Source organism: Aspergillus multicolor (genome assembly GCF_047715735.1).
Source record: "Aspergillus multicolor strain CBS 133.54 unplaced genomic scaffold BDW74scaffold_2, whole genome shotgun sequence".
NCBI lineage: Eukaryota > Fungi > Ascomycota > Eurotiomycetes > Eurotiales > Aspergillaceae > Aspergillus > Aspergillus multicolor.
The window spans coordinates 197196-219780 of record NW_027395953.1 but is presented as its reverse complement, the minus strand read 5'-3'; the positions used below and the strand labels follow the sequence as shown (position 1 = coordinate 219780).

General features: G+C 52.4%; 8 protein-coding genes across 8 annotated transcripts; 4 read left to right on the top strand and 4 right to left on the bottom strand.

Annotated features, from left to right (window-relative positions):
- Positions 1-1640: 1640 nt before the first annotated feature.
- On the top strand, positions 1641-3271 carry BDW74DRAFT_186194 (putative MFS transporter; the record flags this gene model as incomplete). The annotated part of the gene is made up of 5 exons (XM_073731209.1): positions 1641-1974; positions 2035-2239; positions 2357-2451; positions 2492-2690; positions 2798-3271. Exons 1-5 carry the CDS (start codon positions 1769-1771, stop codon positions 3269-3271), a joined length of 1179 nt encoding a protein of 392 aa, XP_073588397.1. The 5' UTR covers positions 1641-1768.
- BDW74DRAFT_143500 (uncharacterized protein) lies at positions 3221-5018 on the bottom strand. The gene has a single exon (XM_073722881.1). The coding sequence runs from the start codon at positions 4909-4911 to the stop codon at positions 3382-3384; it is 1530 nt and encodes a 509-aa protein (XP_073588396.1). The 5' UTR covers positions 4912-5018; the 3' UTR covers positions 3221-3381.
- Positions 5019-5498: 480 nt separating this feature from the next.
- BDW74DRAFT_143499 (uncharacterized protein) lies at positions 5499-6473 on the bottom strand. The gene has a single exon (XM_073722880.1). It carries the CDS (start codon positions 6355-6357, stop codon positions 5749-5751), a length of 609 nt encoding a protein of 202 aa, XP_073588395.1. The 5' UTR covers positions 6358-6473; the 3' UTR covers positions 5499-5748.
- A 211-nt stretch (positions 6474-6684) lies between these two features.
- BDW74DRAFT_42413 (rRNA 2'-O-methyltransferase fibrillarin family protein) lies at positions 6685-8163 on the top strand. The gene is made up of 3 exons (XM_073732755.1): positions 6685-7013; positions 7195-7331; positions 7386-8163. Exons 1-3 carry the CDS (start codon positions 6905-6907, stop codon positions 8094-8096), a joined length of 957 nt encoding a protein of 318 aa, XP_073588394.1. The 5' UTR covers positions 6685-6904; the 3' UTR covers positions 8097-8163.
- A 468-nt stretch (positions 8164-8631) lies between these two features.
- On the top strand, positions 8632-11486 carry BDW74DRAFT_165099 (bifunctional SDR family oxidoreductase/M16 family metallopeptidase; the record flags this gene model as incomplete). Its single annotated transcript, XM_073726376.1, has 6 exons — positions 8632-9575; positions 9767-9983; positions 10039-10164; positions 10213-10290; positions 10352-11046; positions 11096-11486. 6 exons carry the CDS (start codon positions 8632-8634, stop codon positions 11484-11486), a joined length of 2451 nt encoding a protein of 816 aa, XP_073588393.1.
- A 495-nt stretch (positions 11487-11981) lies between these two features.
- On the top strand, positions 11982-14082 carry BDW74DRAFT_186185 (GMC family oxidoreductase; the record flags this gene model as incomplete). The annotated part of the gene is made up of 4 exons (XM_073731208.1): positions 11982-12342; positions 12411-13029; positions 13104-13723; positions 13784-14082. The coding sequence occupies 4 exons, from the start codon at positions 11982-11984 to the stop codon at positions 13996-13998; spliced, it is 1815 nt and encodes a 604-aa protein (XP_073588392.1). The 3' UTR covers positions 13999-14082.
- Position 14083: 1 nt separating this feature from the next.
- BDW74DRAFT_42345 (putative integral membrane protein Pth11-like) lies at positions 14084-16449 on the bottom strand. The gene is made up of 2 exons (XM_073732754.1): positions 15617-16449; positions 14084-15566 (listed from the first exon to the last, which is right to left on the bottom strand). Exons 1-2 carry the CDS (start codon positions 15967-15969, stop codon positions 14276-14278), a joined length of 1644 nt encoding a protein of 547 aa, XP_073588391.1. The 5' UTR covers positions 15970-16449; the 3' UTR covers positions 14084-14275.
- Positions 16450-18132: 1683 nt separating this feature from the next.
- BDW74DRAFT_173160 (uncharacterized protein) lies at positions 18133-21834 on the bottom strand (the record flags this gene model as incomplete). The annotated part of the gene is made up of 9 exons (XM_073727732.1): positions 18133-18820; positions 18880-19287; positions 19346-19552; positions 19617-19740; positions 19788-19921; positions 19981-20120; positions 21109-21699; positions 21746-21773; positions 21821-21834. The coding sequence occupies 9 exons, from the start codon at positions 21832-21834 to the stop codon at positions 18133-18135; spliced, it is 2334 nt and encodes a 777-aa protein (XP_073588390.1).
- Positions 21835-22585: the final 751 nt, after the last annotated feature.

The window sequence follows — 22585 nt, the reverse complement described above, 5'->3', positions numbered from 1 at the left end:
GATCCGGAAGGTGGCGCTTCCACTCTGCGAGTCTATTTGCCAATGTTGCTGTCTGATACTTTTCCAGACTTGGGCGTTGAGGGCCAAACTCTCCTACTAAGATGTCCCCAACTAGTTGCGCATAAATAAGCATGACGAATCATTGAAACTTGGCATTTTCACTTACATATATGAGCCAATGTCGCCATTTCTACGGCGTACGAGATATGGAAGTCTTTTTGCAGAGAGATGAGTGTCTGGCCATAATCACTGTCAAACAAGAAATCTTCCTCGGTTAAAGGCTCGACATCACAATCTTCGTCCCGGATACGGCACGATTGACCGAATGCAGCCGCCGTCTGCCGGTCTCGAGTCTATACATTGTCAGTATAGGGGCGCAGGTAGTGCGGTTAGAGGAGCTGCGCATAAATCGACCATTAGATACGTTTCCGCAGAGACCTCTCTCCCCGACTTATCGCGGGCAGCGATGACCTAGAACGTTTCAGCAATCTTAGTCGATTCATTTTCAGGAGATACCATCCGATGCATGCTAGTGTCTGGGCAACGTTCGTGGCACATCCAACCCAATAGCATGTGTCTTTCTGATCCTCCGGTCCGTGCCACCAAACCCCCAACAGTAGCAACGATGCGACTACTTTCAGAGGATCCTCTTCATGGTCGGCATCATACAAAGCCTCCGCACGTAAAAAACGCGTTTCCTAGCCTCAGTGCGATGGCTATAGTCTAAGGCATCGATGAGGCTGTCGGAGCCGACAGTGAATCCCATATAGAATACAGTACGCAGAACTAACGGAAATAACTTGCCCTGTGAGTAAAGTTCCGTGAAGCTTCTCCGATCATAGACTGGATATGCTGGATGAATTCAGTCGAAGAAAGCGCGGATCGGCTCGTCTGCTACCTGTCTAGTAGGCATGGAGGACGGATCGGACGGCTGGGCCGGCTCTCCAGCAGCGGGACCTGAAATGAAGGCTGGTCGCTCGGCAAGGACGACTGGCATCGGATAGCTTACTTTCAGTCTCTCGGCTGAACCAGTTCTGCCTGTATAATCCACCTCGATGGTGTACATGAGACCGCAAGAGCCTTGCAGGTGGCCTAGACCGGAATCAAACTGTGCCTGAAGGGACTGACTGTTTGAGGTAGGTTGAGCCTCAGCTATCCCATGATGGAATATGCCGTCACTTTCAGTCTGAGGTATCACAAGCCTCTCAGTTGTCCGCTCCGTGCTCCTGTCATTATTGTGAGAACCCGAGCGGGGCTCCGAGGTCGTTCTAGACAGAGACTCATTCGCAGGATGTCGAGAAAGACGGCTCGAGGCTTTCTTCTTGCGGGTATACCTAACAGTGTCAGCCGTCTGATGGATCTATTTGGGATTGATCGATATGACGCACTTCCCCCTTCTCGATTCGATCTCGCAGGGCGAATCCCGAATCCGACAGTGCCAACACGGCTGGCCACTCTTAGCATCGCACTTAACTCTCCGAGCGTTGCAGGCTTTGCAAGCGACCCGAGCTCGGCGTTAAGGATGTGTGAATCCGTGTGGCTGCGAATCGGGCTTTTTTCTCCAGCAGTGTAAAGAAAAAAGTGCAGAGAAGGTGCAATCATAAAGCTGACGTGATTGGAGTGGAAAAGTTGTTGAGTGGCCGAGGTGAACCAACTTTCGCTTAGGTATAAGGACAACTAAGGCGCGCCTTCCTTTAACACAACACCGTCTGTCAAGAGCCTGGAGACAGCCATCTTTTTATCATCCAAGTCTGTGTTTCGCTACGAAATGCGCAATGGCGCCGCAACTCATCTCCAGCAGCTCGTGGCTACAATTCGGCTCTCCGTCGTCACCCTCCCAGCCAGTGTGATCAATGGCCTTGTCACTGTTGGTCTTCCTACAATTACCGAGAATCTAAAGCTCCCAGCCTCAATATCACTGTGGCCTTTGTCGGTGGGAAGCCTTGCTACTGCGTCAACCCTTCTCTTAGCCGGGTCGATTGCCGACGCTGTCCACGGTCCCTGATGGGTCGAGCTCGTTGAATCGTTCGCCAGTGGCGCCCTGATGCTCGGACAAGGTCTTTCTCGCAATGACCAGGAATTCGTTGCTTTGAGGGCGTTGCAGGGTGTTGAACTTGCGCTACATCTCGCGTCCTCCGTCTCTTTGCTCGGTGAAGTCCTTCCTCAGGGTCGGGGCCGCAATTTAGCTTTCTCGTGTCTGGGTCTTAGCCTGCCTCTTGGGTTTTCTCTCGGGCTGGTGGTTGGGGAGTCATAGTTGGTACTGTTGGCTGGCGGCTAGGCTGGTATATCTGCAGTGGGATGACACTGGTCGTTTCCATCATGGGGTTCTGGGCGTTGCCGGAATGCTATTCCTCAGGACGGTCGACTTTTGCGCAGACTGAGGACCAATGTTGATTGGGTCGGAGCAGGTCTGGGCTCAGCCTTCATGTCGCTGCTCTGTTATCTTCTGGCGTGAGTTGCCCTCGCTTCGTTGATGTTGACCAGAAGCTAGAACCCTCAGTGTCGACCCATCCCGCATCAAGTCACCCGAATACATTACCATTCTATGCTTCACTGCCACTGCCTTCCCAGCATTCATCGCCTGGCCCCATCACCGAGTAAATGCAGGCAAACCAGCCCTAATTCCAAACGCACTATGGAAGAACCGATCATTCTCGAGCATCTGCGCAACAGTGGCGCTTTCCAACCGAGTGCTTAACGCCATGGAGCTCTTCGCCAGCTTATGATAAGTGACTACGCCATCCATAAAGACTATTCCCCCGTTTGACTAATCAAACCCAGCTTCCAAGAAGTCTAGTCCCTCTCCGCCCCCATCCGCATCCTACCCAGCCTCGTGGCGGGGGTCCTAGTGAACATAATCGTGGGCCTCTTCGTACACAGAATCTCCGCGTTCCGGATCGTCACTGCAGCATCCGCTATCTGCGCTGTATCGACTCCACTCATGGCGCTCGTCCAGCCCTCAGCCCCATACTGGGCCAATGGCTTCCTTGCTCATGTACTGCAGCCCGTTAGTTTTGGAGCGCTCTACACAGTCGGCCTCATCGTAATCACCGATAGCTTTGCAAAAGATACGCAGGCACTGGCTGAATCGGTGTTCAATACAGCCTCGCAGTTCGGTAATGCGTTGGGTCTCGCTGTCCTCCAGGTTGTTTCTACGGTTGTTTCGGCTGGCACAGACGACAGCCGAGAAAAAGCATTGATGAATGGGTACCGCGCTAGCTTCTGGACTATGTTCGGATCTATGATTCTTTGCACCTTTATTGGGTTCTAGGGCCTGCTCAAGACAGGCAAAGTTGGTTTGAAGCAAGACTGATTAAAGGTATCAAGCATCTAAAGCAACATAAATAAAGTTCCGGGTTCGTCCAATATATCCCAAGCATATCACATCTTATATAGAAGAACCTCCCCGTCTTCGCCTACACGGCGCTCCATAAGCTCCCTAATATCCTCCGGTAGAAGCCAAGACGCCTCAATCCCAAGCGACACGATCCACCTCCATTTCCCTTGGTGCGCGGCAGTCCGATCTTGCAGCGGGACTGTATCAGCTACGAGGCCCGGACGGAGAAATTCAAATGCAATCTCATAGTACGCGAAGTCCGCTGCAGTCGGTGTCGTTTCAACTTTCAGGTGCTCGAGGCTCGGCATCTTCAGGACTGCCGCGGCCAGCGAGTGGACTATAGGGTCGAACGCCTCGGAGTCAGGGATGATTCTCCATGGGTGGCCTGGTTCGTCGTCATCTACAAGACTCTCGTGATAGCGGTCAATATCGTCTCCGCCCTCTGGGTTGAAGTCTAAGTCCGGTTCTGCTTCTGGCTCTTGCCTAAATGTTTGCGGGGCATTCTCTTTCTGCGGAGGTATATCGCCAGGGTCTCCGGTGTACAGCCACCGACCGTCGTACGTGATGAGTGGGAAGCTGATGCTCGCAGTCTTTAGGTACGGAAATGACAAGTCGTCGCTGTTCTCTGTATCGCTAGCCGTGAAGAGAGCAGGCGATATCATCCACGCTTCGTCCAGATAGAGTTCCCTGAGACTTTGCTGCGCCAGCTTGGATACGGCTTTGTTCAGAATATCACCTTGGGGATAGGACGGATCTTGGGATACAGCCGGGTCATGGTTGTGGTCGCGTGGTGCGTGCTGACCCAGCCAGATTCGGAGCTTCTCTAGTTTGGCTAACGTCGGGGTCTCCAGAGCATGCGCTAAGGCGTTAATATGTTCTGTGACAAGAGCATTGTGCATGCGTTGTATCGGGTGGATCTTCAGATCCAAATCTCGTATGTTCGGAAGACTGGCCAAGAGTGTACCGATAGCAGACGGATGGATGCGTCGACCAGTATTCGCAATGTTTAAGGAGGTGATACTAGGGATGTCGGGAAGCCGAGTATCCCCATTATCAGAGTCATCTAGCGTGAGACTATGCTCCAGATACGCCCAGCGGCCATTTCCAAGACCTCCTGGGTAAATGACCGGTGCATCGGCCGTAAGTACTAGGCACAACCCTGCGGATGGTTTGTCACCGTCATTCCACATTGATAGCTCTTCCCAGAGTTCTCTGACGCCATTTCGGAACGCAATTAGGTTGGCTTCGTGTTCCCGTCGTCGCTCAACGCAGCGGCTTCGACTCTCGCTGTACACGGGAAGATCAATCTGATAGTAAAGTACCTGCACGAATTTGCTCCGGCGGGAACTGATTATCTGCTTCAATTGTGTAAGGTCACTGCTGCTCGTTTTGATTTCTGAAAATGTATACTGCTCAACAGCAGCCTGCCACTTTCTTGAAATCGCTGCATAGCGGGAAAGGCCCTTTGTTGATGGTGGTTCATTCGCTTGATTCTCGTAGTTAGGAGGCAAAATATCGCCCAGATGATCGATGATGAGGTTGAGGACCTCTGATGGTAGGGTGTCCAGAGACATCTGACGTTGAGGCGGGGAAGTTGATGCAGGAAAGCTTGGCTGGGGATAACTTGGTGTTTTATACTAGCCGCTCATCTAGACCACGTGGTTACCGTATGGTATGTTGTCAGGCCACATATGTTGTGCTTGGGCGACCTATTCCATAATAGCCGGCATTATAGGGTGGTCTTTTAAGACACGGCCTTGGTTGGTGGTTTTCCTTGCCTAGAAATGGGTATGAAGGTTAGCTTCTAATCTACCCCATGGATCTAGCCGATCCAGCCGGTTCGGTTGAGCCCAGGCTGGAGATACAGAATAGTTTGAAGCCTTCAGTTGCAATTGCCGAGCAATATACCATTGACGCGGGTCCCCGCTCGACACCATGCTTAATTCAGACTCTACAAGTTCAGCTGTGGGTAAGATTCAGGACAAAGTCGACAAGTTTAGGTGAGAAAGTAGGCCTTTTAGTTGATCAGCAGCCACGAACACCAGCGGCTCCGTAATCGTACAGTTTATATACGGGGGTCGGCACAGTGAATCCTTGTCGTCCGGGGTCCTTCGGCCGCCGAGGGAAATGGCCACTTGGATGGCGCAGTACCCCGGATGACAAGGATTCTTCAGCGATGACATGTCTGGCGCTCCCTGACCTTGCCTGAAGCGTGGCTGTGCCAATACAGTGCTTGTAGGATTGGACATATGCGTTCATACAGCAAACTTAGGGCTACTGCCCTATCTCCATAAATATGGAGCAAGATATCTCAGAAAAAGGAAAGGAGCTGGCGACGGCCAAATGATTTGGATCGAAATTTGACAGTTCACGTCTAAAGAAGACCTTGTGGTCTTCTTTTGCACCAGGATTTAGCCTTGGGACGCTGTCGACACGTTTATTTCGAATTTCGAGCCTACGGCATCAAGCTCCAGAGCGGCCAGAGTATACTTGCCCTTTATCCAAGATTCCCATATAGAATAGATCGCATGAAGGCTTTCATTTTGCCGGTCCATGTAGATAGAAGTCATATTTTGCCCTTGCACCTTGTAGTAAGTCCAACGGGGCGGCGCTAGGTATTGAAGCCTGCAATGCCGTGAAGCACCTAAATGCCGTCTCAAGGAATGAACGCCGGCATAATGGACTGTAGTCCTATTAATGTCGGAGATCTTCAGATCAAAATAAGACGGATATCTTGATAATGATGTCACTGGCTGTTTCTCATTGCGGTTGAACATTTGCAAAGTCGTGACATTGAGATATATAATGAGCCTCCGGTGGGGTAACGTGTGCTCATTGTCGTATCCAGCCTGCGCCTCTTGGTTCAAGTAGTTCGAGGTGCTCGCCTTGAGCCATCTACACGTATTCAAGCAGATCTTTGCCCTCAGTGCGTGGTGGACGTCAGGCCTGATGACGGGGTTTCTTGTTGACATAGGTGGAATGAGGCCTACTAGGTTGTCTTTCAAGGAAACAAGCCACATATTCGAATCTCAATCTATGAGATTCAGCCCTGAAGGGTATCCTATCGTGTACACAAACGAATGCAAAGGCATCGGACTCGAGGAGTTTCCAGAGATCACCCAATCCAGCAGGCTCTCGCTCTGGCTCTGGGCGATAAGACGGAGCGATCCCGAGATTCTCCCGAGACTCAAATCTCCATGCCTTGGCACTCATGTGATCTCGTCTATAGTCACATGACTCAGCACCCACAGAGCTCGCCGGTCTAGCCCCCAAACAGACTAGCGCCTAAATTTTCGAAAGATCCGAATCCCAAAGTCTGGCGAAAAAACTCGACCGCAACAACGACGAGCTCCACGGCCTTCCCCGAATCTTGACTGCCAGTGCGGGCGTGAAATCTTCGTGATTTTTTCATCTCAACAACGTCTCCTTATCGCATCTGACGTTCATCGCCCTTCGAGTAATCCCTTCACCCTCCGAACTCTCCTCGCCATAGCTCTTCCGGTAGCCTCTTTCTGCGGCTCCGATTTCGATTAAACCTTCCTACACAACCTCAATTCACATATCATAATGGGTTTCGGTGATCGCGGTGGTGGCCGAGGTGGACGTGGTGCCCCTCGTGGCCGTGGTGGATTCGGTGACCGTGGTGGACGCGGTGGTGGCCGTGGTGGTGGTCGAGGTTTGTGACCGAGCTACATCATGAGAGATTGGAGCCTGCCAGCGTGCTGTGCTTTTGAAGTCGATCTAGCTCAGCGTCTACGGATGCTTGACGACTGGATTGACCTTGAGGCACACGCGACTCACGCCGTCCAGTCTCTCCTTGACAGGGCATTCGCTAATCAGTTTCTTCGTCGGCTCAGGTGGTTTCGGCGGTGGTGCTCCCCGTGGCCGTGGAGGCGGTCGTGGTGCTCCTCGCGGCGGCCGTGGCGGCCGTGGTGGTCGCGGCGGTGGCCGTGGAGGTGGTGCCGGTGCTAAGGGTGGTGCCAAGGTCATCATTGTGAGTGATTTGCAGGCCGTTACAATAGCCTAGCATTTGTTAACCTATTTCAAGGAACCTCACCGTCACGCCGGTGTTTTCGTTGCCCGCGGTGGCAAGGAGGATCTGCTCGTCACCAAGAACTTGACTCCCGGCGAGGCTGTCTACGGCGAGAAGCGCATTGCTGTTGAGGGCCCCGCGGCCGAGGATGGAGCTGTCACCAAGACTGAGTACCGTGTCTGGAACCCTTTCCGTTCTAAGCTGGCTGCCGGTATCCTCGGTGGTCTCGACGACATCTACATGCGCCCCGGCTCCAAGGTTCTCTACCTTGGTTCCGCCAGCGGTACATCCGTCAGTCACGTTGCTGATATCGTCGGCCCTACCGGAAACGTCTACGCCGTCGAATTCTCCCACCGTTCCGGCCGTGACCTGATCGGCATGGCTACTCACCGCACCAACGTCATCCCCATCGTCGAGGATGCCCGTCACCCTCTGCGCTACCGTATGCTCGTCCCCATGGTCGACGTCATCTTTGCCGACGTTGCCCAGCCCGACCAAGCCCGTATCGTCGGCCTGAACGCCCACATGTTCCTCAAGTCCGGCGGTGGTGTCATCATCTCCGTCAAGGCTAGCTGTATCGACAGCACGGCCAAGCCCGAGGTCGTTTTCGCCCGCGAGGTCCAGAAGATGAGAGATGAGAAGATCAAGCCCAAGGAGCAGCTGACCCTGGAGCCCTTCGAGCGAGACCACTGTATCGTCTCTGGTATCTACAGTCGCTCGTCGTAAAAGCCTTAAAAAGCAGGTGTCTTTGTAACGGTTTTTTCTTCTTTTTCCCTCTCATGTCTTAATTCTTGTGCTCTGTCCTGGCGTCGAGTGTGCTACGATTTTTCTTGATCTGTTTCGCTTTTTGTTCTATGTCATCAGGAATTTAGATGTGTTTCTGGACATGTAACGCATGGAGTTAATTCATTTTTCTCTTCAAGTTCTGGCTTGCTACCCGAGTAATCGCTCGTAGTCGAATATCTCGGACTTGCCCCGGTCCTAAATCTCGCACCACGCCAGCTCGGTAGTCGGCCTGTTGCCCGACTCATTCGACTTCGGAATTGCTGCGGGATGGTAATTGACATCAGCTAATCACAGTGCAGCTTTTGCTACTTGAAAGAGAGGCATATGAGTGCAGGGTGAGGGATATATTCCTGGGGATACCCCGCAGGAAGTGTACTTAAAAAGACCTCCAGCTCAAAGATTCGCCATCAAGTCATCTCTATAACACCTTCGATATTCTTCAGTTCTTCTGCTTCCATTCCGCAAGATAACCAAGATGTCGATTCTGATTACTGGTGCGGGTGGCTACGTCGGCCAGGAACTAGCATCTGCCCTTCTCAACAGCTCCCCAGAATTGACCGTGACACTGGCAGACGTCGTAGCCCCCGGCGTCCCTGCATCTGCAGCACAACATGAATCGCGAGCAAAGTGCATCCAAGCCGATCTCACCTCATCCAAAGTCGTCGACGAGGTCTTCACTTCGTCCAACCGCTACGACACCGTCTACCTGCTCCACGGGATCATGTCCAGCGGCGCAGAGGCCAACTTCGAGCTCGGAATGCGCGTCAACTTCGACGCAACCAAGTACATCCTGGACCGGCTGCGCGCCGTTCAGCCGGGCGTCAAAGTCGTCTTTACGTCTAGCCTAGCAGTCTACGGACTCGCGCCCAAGGGCTTCGTCATCGACGAGACAAACTTCCCACCCGTGCCCTCATCCTCATATGGTACGCAGAAGCTCATGATCGAGTTCTTGCTCAACGACTACTCGCGCCGTGGGTTCATCGACGGCCGCGCCGTGCGTCTGCCTACTGTGACTGTTCGAGCAGGAAAACCCACGCAGGCAGCGAGTAGTTTTGCGAGCGGGATCATTCGCGAGCCGTTCCACGGCGAGAAGGCGGTTCTCCCGGTTAGCAGGGAGACGGAGATGTGGATTTGCTCGCCGTATACGGTAGTCAAGAACTTGATTCATGCCGCTAGCGTTCCCGGTGAGGCGTTTGGGGATTCGAGGTCTGTCAATTTGCCTGGGCTTGTGGTCAGTGTGCAGGAGATGTTGGATGCGTTGGAGGAGGTCGGTGGGAAGGACAGACGGGCGCTGGTCGAGGAGAAGTACGACGCGGATATCGATCGGATTGTGCAGACGTGGTCGCCGCATTTTAACCCGGCTCGGGCGCTGGGTCTGGGATTTTCAGAGGATATACCGATGGTTGAGAATGTGCGACGGTATGCTAGTCAGTTCAAGTGAAGAGTTGTTTGTAGCGTCAATAAATGGAATAAATCGTTCAGAAATAGGTGTCTGATGATGTAGCTGGCGGCTAGGAAAGTGTCGGAGCGGCGTTGGAAAAGCGGGTCATGTGATTGGCTGGCTGGCTGGCGAACAATTTGACTTCCGAACTTCAACCTCGCAACTCCAGGGTCGCTGCCTCATCATCCTCTGCTTTACCTCCTCCCCTCTCCACACCCACTTTTTATCTCCTCACAATGGCTTCCCGGCGCCTTGCGTACAACTTCAACCAGGCTCTGCGCAGTCGCGCCGCCCTGAAGTCCATCCAGCCCGTCAAGCGTGGCTTTGCTTCCCCCGTCGCCCTCCCGTCCACCACCCAGTCCACCACCCTCTCCAACGGTTTCACGGTACGATGACGCATTGGTATACGAGATCGTGTCCTCGAGGTGCTAACGGATATAGATCGCCACTGACTACTCCCCATGGGCTCAAACGTCGACCGTCGGTGTCTGGATCGACGCCGGTAGCCGGGCAGAGACTGACAAGACCAACGGAACTGCGCACTTCCTGGAGCACCTTGCCTTCAAGGTGTGTAGCTTCAACTGATGCTAACGAGCGACAGCTAACAGGTTATAGGGCACCAGCAAGCGCTCCCAGCACCAATTGGAGCTCGAGATCGAGAACATGGGCGCTCACCTCAACGCTTACACATCGGTACGTTCGGATCGAAGGACCGAAGGATGGTTTGCGTCATTTACACTAACAATGTTTCTAGAGGGAAAACACCGTATACTACGCCAAGTCCTTCAACAACGATGTCCCCAAGGCCGTCGATATCCTCGCCGATATTCTCCAGAACTCCAAGCTCGAGCCCGCTGCCATCGAACGCGAGAGGGACGTGATTCTCCGCGAGCAGGAGGAGGTTGACAAGCAGCTCGAGGAGGTTGTCTTCGACCACCTTCACGCTACCGCTTACCAGCACCAGCCCCTCGGCCGTACCATCCTCGGCCCCAAGGAGAACATCCAGACCATCACCCGCGACAACCTGACCGACTACATTAAGACCAACTACACTGCTGACCGCATGGTTCTTGTCGGTGCTGGTGGTATCCCCCACGAGCAGCTCGTCAAGCTCGCTGAGCAGCACTTCGGTTCTCTCCCCAGCAAGCCCCCTACCTCCGCCCTCGCCGCCCTCACCGCTGAGCAGAAGCGCCAGCCCGACTTCATCGGCTCTGAGGTCCGTGTCCGTGACGACACCCTTCCCACTGCCCACATCGCCCTTGCCGTTGAGGGTGTCAGCTGGAAGGATGACGACTACTTCACTGCCCTTGTCGCCCAGGCCATCGTCGGTAACTGGGACCGTGCTATGGGCAACTCTCCCTACCTTGGCAGCAAGCTCAGCTCCTTCGTTGAGCGCAACAACCTCGCCAACAGCTTCATGAGCTTCTCCACCAGCTACAGCGACACTGGGTAAGCCGTCGTCTTTGTATAGTTATTCAAGCTTCTGCTAATTGTGTAGTCTCTGGGGTATCTACCTTGTTTCCGAGAACCTGACCAAGGTTGACGACCTCATCCACTTCGCCCTCCGCGAGTGGTCTCGCCTGTCCTTCAACGTCACCGCCGCCGAGGTCGAGCGCGCCAAGGCCCAGCTCAAGGCTTCCATCCTCCTTTCCCTCGACGGTACCACCGCCGTTGCCGAAGACATTGGTCGCCAAATCATCACCACCGGCCGCCGCCTCTCCCCCGAGGACATCGAGCGCACGATCGGAAACATCACCGAGAAGCACGTCATGGACTTCGCCAACCGCAAGCTGTGGGATCAGGACATCGCCCTCAGCGCCGTCGGCAGCATCGAGGGCATCCTCGACTACAACCGTCTCCGATCGGACATGAGCCGAAACGCTTACTAAATGCATAGTCAGAATATGCATTTTTTCTTTTGTTTCTGCCGATTTGATGCCTTGTTTTGTCTGGTGATCTAATAGATAGATACGGTGAGCGGGGAGGATGAAGCCGAAGCGTGTCCTGTACAGTACGCAACTGTCACTGATATATCAAAATGTATTCTTTTGTTCTGATTCTTCGTTCACGTCTTGTAATGCCAAGTCGGCAGCAGTGCTTGCGGTCTTGGTCGGCTAACTGCTTCGGTCGATATACGGCGCTGCGCTGTGTAACGCCGAATGGTTGTGCCTGGTAGGTAAGGTTCTCCTGATTGATCACATACATTTCGCCGAACTACAATGCGGGGAACCCGGTAATACCCCTGCTATTTATTGACGGTGCTTACTCTGTTGAAGGTACAATCTGTCCACATCAACTTCCTTCCCGAGTATCCCCAGCCTCGTGTCGATCAGTGACACTTGCACAACCCGTCCTTGCAGGTGCACCGCAGACGAACTATAATCATGCAACACAAGATCTTAACCTTCTTAGCATATACCCTCTATACCATCCCGGGTAGTTCATCCCAACCCTTACCCTCATCATTGGATACATTCGACTTCATAATCGTCGGCGGCGGGACAGCCGGGTTAGCAGTCGCAAACAGACTCTCCGAGATCCCAGACCTCGCCATCGCCGTCATCGAAGCAGGACGAGATGAAGGCGACAATCCTAACGTTACCAGCGTTGACACTTTTGGCGCGAGTCCCGGCCTCAACTCCCATATTGATTGGGTGTATCAAACCACGCCGCAGGAGAATGCGGGCAATAGGCAGATGGAGTATCATGCAGGACGGGCGTGGGGCGGGACGAGTGTGATTAATGGTTTGTTTCCTACTCAAAACTGAGAGCTTGCTTCTGGACGAAGAGGTGTCATGATTGACAGGTCATAGGAATGACATACATCCGCGCAACAGAAGCCCAACTCAACGCGTGGGAAACAGCCGGAAACGAGAACTGGACATGGACTTCTCTCTGGCCGTACCATCTCAAATCCGAGACCTTCTCACCACCAACATCTGCGCAATCTGCCGCGGGAGCGTCCTTCATAGACAGCTATCACGGTGATTCCGGCCCTGTACATGTATCTTACCAATATGGGCTACAGAACGGCTCCTTTGCATCGCTGGTCAACCAAACATGGCAGAATTTGGATGTACCCTTTAACCCGGATGTGAATGGTGGAGATCTGAGGGGGTTCTTCATCTGGCCGCAGACTTTGGACCGAGAGGAGAATGTCAGGTGCGATGCTGCGAGAGCATATTATTATCCTGTTCGGGAGAGGAGGAATTTGGTACTGCTGCAGGGGGAGGTGAGGAGGATATTGTGGGCGGAAGATGACACTGATACGATTGAGGATGAGAATGCAAGTCTAGCCAGGGCAGAGGGCGTGGAATATACAACACCCACCGGCGAGATCGCAACGCTCTATGCGAAGAGGGAAGTCATCCTTTCCGCGGGGTCCATCAGGTCCCCAGCGATCCTGGAGCTTTCGGGCGTTGGGAACCCAGAGTACACACTTCCCTCACATCTTTACTTCCCATTCCTACCTTGGTTAAAGAGAGGAGAGACTAAGGCACAAGCAGGATTCTAGAACCCCTAAACATCACGACTAAAATTGCCCTTCCGGCCGTAGGCGAAAACGCAATCGACCAGCCGAACAACTTCATAGCTTACACCTCGAATCTCACATTCGACGGGTTTGTGCCGTACGTAACCTATCTCAACGCATCCGATATCTTCGGGTCCAAAATTGATACAGCTGCCGACGAGATATTGGCACAACTCCCCTTATGGGCTGAGTCAATCGCGAACTGCACGAACAACGCTTTCTCCGCTACCTCACTTGAACAGCTCTACAGAATCCAACATTCCTTAATCTTCGAGCAGGACGTCCCCTTCGTCGAGATCCTGACAACAGGGATAGGAAGCAATGTCGGAAGCGCATTCTTCATCCTCCTCCCCTTCTCGCGGGGAAATGTACATATCACCTCCTCTGATCCAAGCGTTTTCCCAGCGATTGACCCGAATTATCTCGGTATTGACTGGGATGCAGAGTTACAAGTACGGATCGCGGACGTCGTTACCCGCTTCTGGGATACAGAGCCGATCAGAAGTTATGTTGGGGATCGTCTGCAGCCCAGTACTGAAGAAGTACCGGATAATGCTACTAATGCTGATTGGGAAGGCTGGATTCGAAGTTCGTGTATGTCTCTTCGACCATGTCCCCGATCTCAAGGTTGCCTCTATTGACATTTGTGTGTAGTTACGCCAAACCATCACCTCATTGGCACAGCGGCAATGCTGCCTAGAGAACTCGGGGGCGTGGTCGGTAGTAGTCTAGTTGTGTATGGAACTGAGAACGTCAGGGTTATCGATGCATCTGTCCTCCCAGCTCAGATTAGTGGGCATTTGACGAGTATTGTTTATGCGGTTGCGGAGAGGGTGGCGGATCTTATCAAGGGGAAGTATGGGTTTTAGCACGAGGTTTGGAAGATATATATCTGGCCCTAGAACGGTAGAATTACCCGGGTTATATCTGCAAGTGCACTTTCTTGTAATTTGTGATGATAATATTAAGTATGTATACATATATGTATATGGAATCCGTGTGTAATTTCCCAGTTTTCCAACATTTCCATCCGAAACGCCATCGCTAAGTAAAAATTCGTGGGCTTCATGAGTAAAGCATGCGATGCCAGTAGATGCAACCAACCTACTCATACACACCAGGAGCTAGATCAGCCGTGTATCATAATCATGTGCGATCCCGACTCCTCGAAAGCAAGCCCCCTACATCTTGGAGCTCGAACTCGTCTGCGTTCTCGAATATCGTCGCTGAAACACCCGACTGCGTTCGCGACGAGGGCACAGATGAATCGGGTTGATCGCTGAAATGCACGCTTGAGCGCCGCCGGCCCTGCTGCGAGCCGCGGCGGAGACCACCTGTGCGTGGGGTGTTGAGTGAGGAATGTAAAGTGTGTTGGGAAGGTGACGTGGTTAGGGGTGATAGGTCGCCTGAGTCCGAAAGCAATCCGCCTACGTCGCGGAGGATAGGGTCGCCTGAGCTGATAGTTTGGTTGGCAGGAGATAGAGTAATTTGAAGATTGTGGTTGTGGTTATGGCTTGTGGATGGAGGCGTAGGTTGAGTGAGGAGGCCGCCGACATCAAAGATGGGGACTTGGTCGTGAGTGTTTTCGATTGGGCTCTGGCCGTGTGTAGTTCTGCTGGAGCGTAGATATTCGTGCGGACTGACTTTAATGTCCAGGCTATTGCCGGAGGAATGGTCGTCGTCGAGTTCTGTTGTCTGCCGGCTGAATGACCAATTCGGATCGAGTCCACCAGTGGCCATGGGGGCTGGGCGCGGTTCTGAGCGCTCACTAGGGTACAGGTCAGGGTCAAGGCGGATACCCAGATCGCGTGCGAGGTCAGAGTCGCTGCCCCATTGGTGATGAGTGATAGTCGCACGGCGGGTAGAGCTCTGATCAAGATTCTCATTGACCGAGGCAGAGGCCAAGCTGTTCTTGTACTTGATCTTCTTAACGCCTTTGTCACGGACAAACGAACTGATGACCACCACGTTGGACACCGCAGTAGCAGCTAAGATTTCAAGTGATGCCAGAAGTGATCGATATTGCTGAGAGCCCTTATGTGCGATTACTGCCGGCACCCGATAACTGGTGATGGCAACGAGTATCAAGGAGAGAGCGAACAAAAGTATGAGATGAATCTTCCGTTTCAGAGCCATTGTCGTCCGTAGGATGATAAAGATTGGGAACCCGACAAGTAGCAGATCGGTGATGATATCGCAGGCTCCCATGGTGATGACATTGGCATATCCAGAGCGACAGCTCGGACCCGGGTCGGGTACAACCTGCCAGTGATGGGTGAACGGCTGACATTCGGCGAGCGTCGCAACCACAACAGCGAGCAAGGTTGATCCCAAGAAGTAGTATACGAAGATGAGAAAGATGCGAACTGATCGTCGCCATGTTATTCCGGCGATCCGATTCAGGAACTCACAGACGGTGAGCTTGGCGGCCCAAATGCTGTTCGTGTTAGCAGCGCCAATCGTGGAATAGAGTTCAGCCAGTCTTACAAGATCGCATAAAAGATTCGGGCAGCAAGGACCAGCCTGCTTCCAATTTCTCTCCGCCGAATATCTTCCTCCGTTAGACCGTCCACTTTTGTATTGTTGGTACCCCATAGCAGAACCACATGCACGAACGCCATCCTTGCCAGTAAAGGGATAATTCCAGCCAACATGATCTTGTCTTCGCGGAAAAGGCGCTCGATGCGAACATAGCGACCGCATACTCGGGTAACGATGATCGCAAGAGAAACTCCCGTCGCCCACCAACTCACTAAGAGGGTAGGGTTGTCTTGGAGCCTCGTGCGGACATCAGGAGGAACTGCCGAGTAGATTCCTCGCGGTTGGAGTATCGATTGCATTGCGATGGCGGATTGACCGCCCCAGGCAGGGGCCAGCGAAAAGAAATCCCAGCTCTAAGACGTACGGTATAAAAAGATGCGACCGGTTCGATTTTGTGTTGCCTCTGTCGTCACATTGTAGTTCATGACTCCGTTCCGGTGAAGGGGCACGTGCTGCCACTGTGCGGGGATGGAGCTCGAAAACGCACGATAACGGAGAAAAACAGTGCGGTTGATCAGACGAGTCACTATTGCGTAGATCGATCGGTAGAGGCGTGGCGCCGTTGAAGATCTGTTCGAAAGAGAGTTTCGGATACAAAGAGATGCTAGAGGGACAAGAGCACAGACAAAGAGCTCGAGTCGGGTGTCGTACAGAAAGGGGAGCGTGGCTGAGGTCGCTCTTGGTATCGTCGCTGGCCGCTGGTAAAAAAATGAAATCTGGTGGAATTTCACCGCTGGTGTGACGTCGAACGGCGAGAAAAGCCGAGCTATGTGCCGTCCTCAAGAATGTGCCGCAAGACAGCACTGGTAGCGAGAATGTAAGGACGAAATCGAGGGAAACATCAGAGCAAGAGAGTTGTCCGGACAGCATCCTTCACTTTATCGGAGAAATCATGACTCGAGAATCCGCAAAGTGACGGCTGTCACTTGTCACCGATAACAACCGTCGTTAAGATTACGGAGGCCCATGGCACGGTCTCGGAGCCGCGATAGCCTCTGATATTGCGCACCCAGCCCGGAGGGGTAAAGTGTACCCCGGAGAGCGCCATTTTCCGCATGGAATTGGTGTCTTGGCCAGTGCGCGCGATCGAGGAACAGGCGAATGAAACGAGGTCGATGTGGGCGCTACCCCGACGAGGAATGGATCGGTCGCCGTTGGCCAGCCAGAGGAGGGCGATAAACTTGGCTCATCCTTAAAACCAATCGCACCCCCAGTTCATTCATCGTCCATTTCCTGCCTGACTGTCGGTTTATCTCGCTGTCAATCGATGAAATGAGTGATTCGATAGCCCACGCGGTCTGGGCTTCGCCTTCGGAAGGTCATTCGCGAGCAGCGGTCATTCGTTGAGATAAGGCCGGAGGTCGGTAAATTGCACCTGGATCGTGTTGGATCTGGCGAGAGATGATTGGCAGGGTTCCTGTCGGCCTGCGTGAGATCCATGGTATGGTGAGGCCATCGTGGGGTCTGAAGCTTGGAAGTTTGGAGGAGTTGGAGTTGGGAGTTGATCGAGTCGCTATGCACGTGCTTTCCACCGCAGCAACAACAACACCACCGCCACCTTCCGAGGTTCAACGCCAGCTCCCCTGATAGCGAATCGCCTTGATTGCGACCTTGGACTCCTGGAAAGCCAAGCGATGTGACCTGGCCCATGCTCCTTCCCTAAAAATGGAAATCCCGCACGAGACTGAGCTCGACCTGCGTCAGCCCACTATCACGTCAAGAGAAGCTCAAGCCGCTAAATCTTGTCTCGCTTTATTCCCGACCTTGTTTTCCAGCTGTCAATCGATTCATTAACTGCATGTAATCTTACCACGTTCTCATTAGAGCGTGGCATTGCACCCCTGCACGCCTAAGAGATTGTGGTTAGAACACCCTTGCATTGGAGTCGAACTTGGGTCGATAGATCGGATAAACTCTTCCCAATGGGAAGAGCGCAGTATGCAGCCCTGCCAGTGCATGCTTTCCGACGAGCTTATCTTCTCCAATCGAAGCAACTAGTCATGTTGTTGCTTCAAGGCCCGAGAAACCGAGTTTTCCGGCATCGACCACATACACGAAACGCCGGAAAGTCACTATGAGAACCCTCTGGAGCGATATCATGCTTTGCAAGCGAGCCGAGTGCGAAGTTCGATGTTCAAGTGATCGATAAAGAGACTCAGATACCCGGGATACATTATATGCTAGGGACGATAGCAGCACTTAACTGAACTGGGAGTTGAATCGGCAACCTTGGAAGATGATTCTGATAGGGCATCGGTCCAATCAGAGCAAAGGATAATATCTCACTACTATCTTGGATGGCAGATGCATCTAGTCATTGCGAGGAGCGTCGTTTGCTTCTCTTATCCTGCTCGACGGAACCGTTGACTACTTTAACAATTCGTGAATTAGAGAGCAACTAGCTCAACGCGACTCGGAAGAGACTTTCCAGCTCAACTGCAAATGAAGTTCATCAGCAACGATTACCTCGCATCCCTCACAAATCTCACTTGCTCCTTCCTCCAGATGAGCAAGACGGCCAAAACCTGCCCTGCTGAAAAGCCTCCAGCGGCCTTCATCTGCAAATTGTACGCCTCGCCGAAGATCCTTCTCACCTGCACTTGTACCTCCGGCCTCAATAACCCAATAGCCCGCGGCGATTCCAGGACAGCACTCAGCTGCTCTCCAGATATTACGTGTCTGAGCGCGCTTTGCAAATGGTCGTTCAAGATAGCCGTTGCAACGGCTACGCCCAATGCTCCGCCCAACATTCGCAATTGCAGTCCCGTGCCCAATGCAATCGACTGATCGCCTTCATCTACAACCAATGGGACCATAATATACACGGCGGTAACGGCCAGGCCTACGCCCAACCCGGCAAGGACGGCGTATCCAAATTGGCCTGTCCATACGTCAATAGTCGTGGGGGTCGACGAGAGGAGGAACAGGCCAACGATCTGTAGAACTACTCCGCCCATGATGATGTATACGAAGGGGACTTTGAGTCTACCCGACAAAGACGAGCAGATGAAGCTCCCGACTGGCTGGCTGAGTGCGTATGCAAGAAGTTTGACGCCCGCACCGAGTGGCGAGGACTCATTGACTGTTTGATAGCGCTGTGGAAGCTCTATGACGCAGATGGTCAATGGAGCACCTGTTAGGAGGAAACCACTAAGTGATGACAGGAGGTCAGTTGGTCTTCATGAGATTCTTCGAAGAGGAGGGCTCACAGGGCAACGCCTAGAAAAACGCGGTTTCGAGTTAATCGCCACGGCAGCATTGGCTGGATCTTCCATTTAGCCCGCCGGCTAACCAGCCATTCCCAGGCCAGAAACGCCAGCAACAGAACGCCCGAGACGACTATAAAGCTGACGATGAGCGCCGATGACCATGCATAGTTTAGGTTTCCCTCTTGTAACGCGGCGATGATGAACATCGAGAAAGCTAGGACCAGGAATGCGCCAAGGAAATCGACCTGGCGGAAGAATACCTTCTGCTTTGCAAGAACTGCCTCCTTGATCGAACTCAGTCTCGATTGTACTGCGCTTGTTTCGGCTTGTGACGGAGAGTTGAGGTACGGATAGCTGCTCGGCATGGCGACCAGAAGTAAAGTCCAGGATACGGCGCCCGCTGGAAGACTGTTGAAGGTAGGCGTGTCAGCACCAAGCGTCGAGGAATTCATTTTCGACCACCTACTTGAGCAGGAATATCCAACGCCAATCACCGGACATGTTGATCGCTCCTCCGATCAAAGGCCCCAACACCAGGCCCAACGCCATATTGGCTGCCGCGACAGTGGCGATAAGGTCATATTTCTTCTGCGGAACCAGGCGCAGAAGCGAAAAGAGGGTCAAGGTGTAAACGCCGGAAGCACCAACCCCTTGGAAGGCCCGGCAGATGATCCTGTTGAGCATTTCATTAGCCTAGGTCATGTCCTGTGAGGCGAGTTGAGGATGAGGAAACATACAGCTGGTTCATGCTCTGCGCGCCTCCGCATCCTCCGCTGAACGCGACGAAGACAATCAACGAGCACAGCAACGAGGGCTTCACGCCGAAGATGTCACCGCATTTGGACCAGATCATGAGGAACCCTGGATACTTCAGCTGGGGCTAGGACCCGGGACTGAGAAGAGCATACCCGTATAGGTGAGGAGATACGAGGTAATGACCCAAGTACTCTGATCGAAGCCGCGGAAGTCATCGGTGATGGTGATGAGCGAGGTGCTCACGATGCTGACCTCTAACGACGGTAAGAAGAGTCCAAGACATAACCTAGTCCGCCATATTTAGCCAGAGAGCTAGACGGAGCGGGAGAACTGTCAGGTACATACCCTACACCAACAACCCACAATTGAAGCCCGTGGAGAAATTCTGGAGCCGTGTCGGATTGTACTGGATCAGTCATATGGTGGTGGTCTTGGGCGCCCATCTTCAGCTGGCCTTCGGCGGGCGTGAGATACCAGAAAGTCGCCTTGCAGGTCCAATGTTCTAGGTAAGCTACCACAAGAGCTTGTGGAAATTAGATGGAATATGCGCGATGATAGCGAGAACTTCTTTCTCTTGCCGAATCTCAATAATGCACATCTAATTTTTTTGTCTTTAAGTTTAATCCACGTCAGAAGCCCAGAATCAGCGGCTCATCTTTCCTATTTCAGTTCTTCAGCTACACAGCCTAGGATTATTGCTTTTGCCCCGAGTATGCAGGTAAGCCGCCACCTTGTCGCGTAGGCGTAATTCTGCAGGCGTTTCTTCATCCTCAGCTGAACTTGGCGGGCCACCTGGAGACAGCCAAAGCGTTTATTCCTTGGGATTGCGCCACTTATCTTCACCAAACAAGCTTATAACGATGGGCGAAGTTTGTTCTCTGGTCTACTCCTGGTAACTGGACTCTGAGGAATCCTGTGCTTGCTTTTTGTGGGCGTCCGTCCTGCTGCTGCAGAACGCTCTTCTTTAGGCGGCTGTTTTTTCCTGTAGCGTTGATGGACGGGTTACGGAACACTGGAAAAAAGTTCTTACGTACTTCGCAGCTTACGCGTGGGTTTCTATGCGCAATCTATTGTTACTTGGCAGTGGACTGGGAAAGGCCCTTGCTTTTGCTTGCCTGCATGGGCCTTTCAGCTGAGCCGTGATACTCGGAGCCCAGCCGTCCCAAGTCATTAGCTTTGGGCTCTCGTTCTTGGCTTGACGCCTATGCATGCGGCGTTCACTTTGTTCAGACGCTAGGCTTCGGAAGTGCCACGTAGTGAGACACCTTGCTATTGCCAACTCTGTGGGCGGGGAGGAGAGTATGATATGCATAACAGAAGCGATCTCAGAAAGTGTGGATTACTGCAGTCTGTACTCAAAAATGGGTCTATGTCATTCCCAATAGATCGCGACCTGACATTGGTTCCAGATCGAGATCTGACTTTGGGCCCTCCCTTGCATAACTTGCTCTTCCTTCAAACTCAAGAACAGACCTGTTGAATGGCCCGATTGATCACCTTGACCATGCTGATCAGGTCATCAGGCGCCGTCGAGATCTCATGCCCCTTGCCGTGCACATACACCGATCTTGTCTCTGCCTTGCATGCTCGATGCGTATTCTGCGCATGCTCCTGCCCCTCGTCATTCGCCCCCCAGATATGCGCCGTCGGCAGATCAAGGCACTCCTCGGGAATGCTCTCCAGTGTGACGACGCGACCCTGCCGTAGAGCGTCCATGTCGCGGAGCGGAAAGATGCTGGAGAAGAATATCGCCACTTTGAAGGGTGCAGTCTCCTTCTCTTGCTGTCGCTGGATCATCCATGAGAGTGCGAGTATGGACCCTAGGCTGAACCCGATGACCCCGTCGTATGGACCTTCAGCGGCTACGTACTGCTCGAGGAGCTCTGTAGCGCGTAGACATGATTCCGCACTGGTTGGGTCAAGATATGTAAATGTCTTTTCGCCGTCGAGCATGGTGCCTTTGAGCTTTGGGTCTGCGTCCCATGGGATTGTGCCCTCGACGAAGTCGTAGGTGTGTCCGCTGCCTAGTTCGTAGCGGATTGCTGCTGTTTGCTGTTGTAGGATCTAGAGAATATTAGACTATTTCTTATAATGCTTGACTGAGACTTACGCGAGAGTTGCTCCCGATCCCGTGGAGGCTGTTGAAGGTCAAGATGGGTTTTGATCAAGAGGCATAGAAACCTACCAGAGGAATCGCATTTTGGACGGGAGACTAGATTGTACAGTGTACCGGTATAGGGGCAAGATGGGACGGCACATATCCGTGCCTTTCAGCGCCCCCACCGCCTTCGGCGAGTGGGTGCGCCACGCTTTCTTCGTAGTCACACTTTCTTCGTTGTTTTTTTAAAATTTAAGGCTATATAATAACGAATTTGCTATTTATTAATAAAAAAGTCCTTTCCTGTCTCTCTAGCATGTCTCTTGTTCTTAATTGCCTGCTAAATCACTTCCTCCGAGCGCTTGGGGGGCTTATATTTATATACTTTCTTAAATTGCTTTGCAAGCCGCTTCTCTTCTGCCACGTGATCTTTGGCCTTTCTATCCTTAATTAAATAAATTGCATCGCGAACTTTTATAATTCCATTATGGGATAGCAGTTTAACCTGATGCTTACTATAATTTTAGCGTTAAGGCTCTTGCGCGGAGCATATCCTGCGAATTAACTCCTATGTTATTTGTAACTCCTCCAGCTTTAACTATTGGTGTTAAAAGATCTTGGTTAAATTCCACCTTGCTTTATCTAAAAGATTAGTTAATTCCTTTATAATCTTTTCCTAATTCCTTGCAAGCGCATTAATTATTGCTGGAGGGCTATTCTTAACACTGGATAATAATAATTGCGGAGGTGTATGGCTTCCGCGGAGCTTTAGCATGAATATATCAGGAAGTACTAGCTTCTCGCGAAGCTGCTGGACAATTTAGGATCCGTTAACTGGCCAGATCCCTTGGT

Coding starts and splice junctions, on each gene's coding strand:
- BDW74DRAFT_42413 (XM_073732755.1), top strand. CDS start 6,905: ATGGGTTTCGGTGATCGCGGTGGTGGCCGAGGTGGACGTGGTGCCCCT. Junction 7,014..7,194: donor TGGCCGTGGTGGTGGTCGAG/GTTTGTGACCGA, acceptor TCGTCGGCTCAG/GTGGTTTCGGCGGTGGTGCT. Junction 7,332..7,385: donor GTGGTGCCAAGGTCATCATT/GTGAGTGATTTG, acceptor ACCTATTTCAAG/GAACCTCACCGTCACGCCGG.
- BDW74DRAFT_143500 (XM_073722881.1), bottom strand. CDS start 4,911: ATGTCTCTGGACACCCTACCATCAGAGGTCCTCAACCTCATCATCGAT.
- BDW74DRAFT_42345 (XM_073732754.1), bottom strand. CDS start 15,969: ATGCAATCGATACTCCAACCGCGAGGAATCTACTCGGCAGTTCCTCCT. Junction 15,567..15,616: donor CGAATCTTTTATGCGATCTT/GTAAGACTGGCT, acceptor TAACACGAACAG/CATTTGGGCCGCCAAGCTCA.
- BDW74DRAFT_143499 (XM_073722880.1), bottom strand. CDS start 6,357: ATGTGGCTTGTTTCCTTGAAAGACAACCTAGTAGGCCTCATTCCACCT.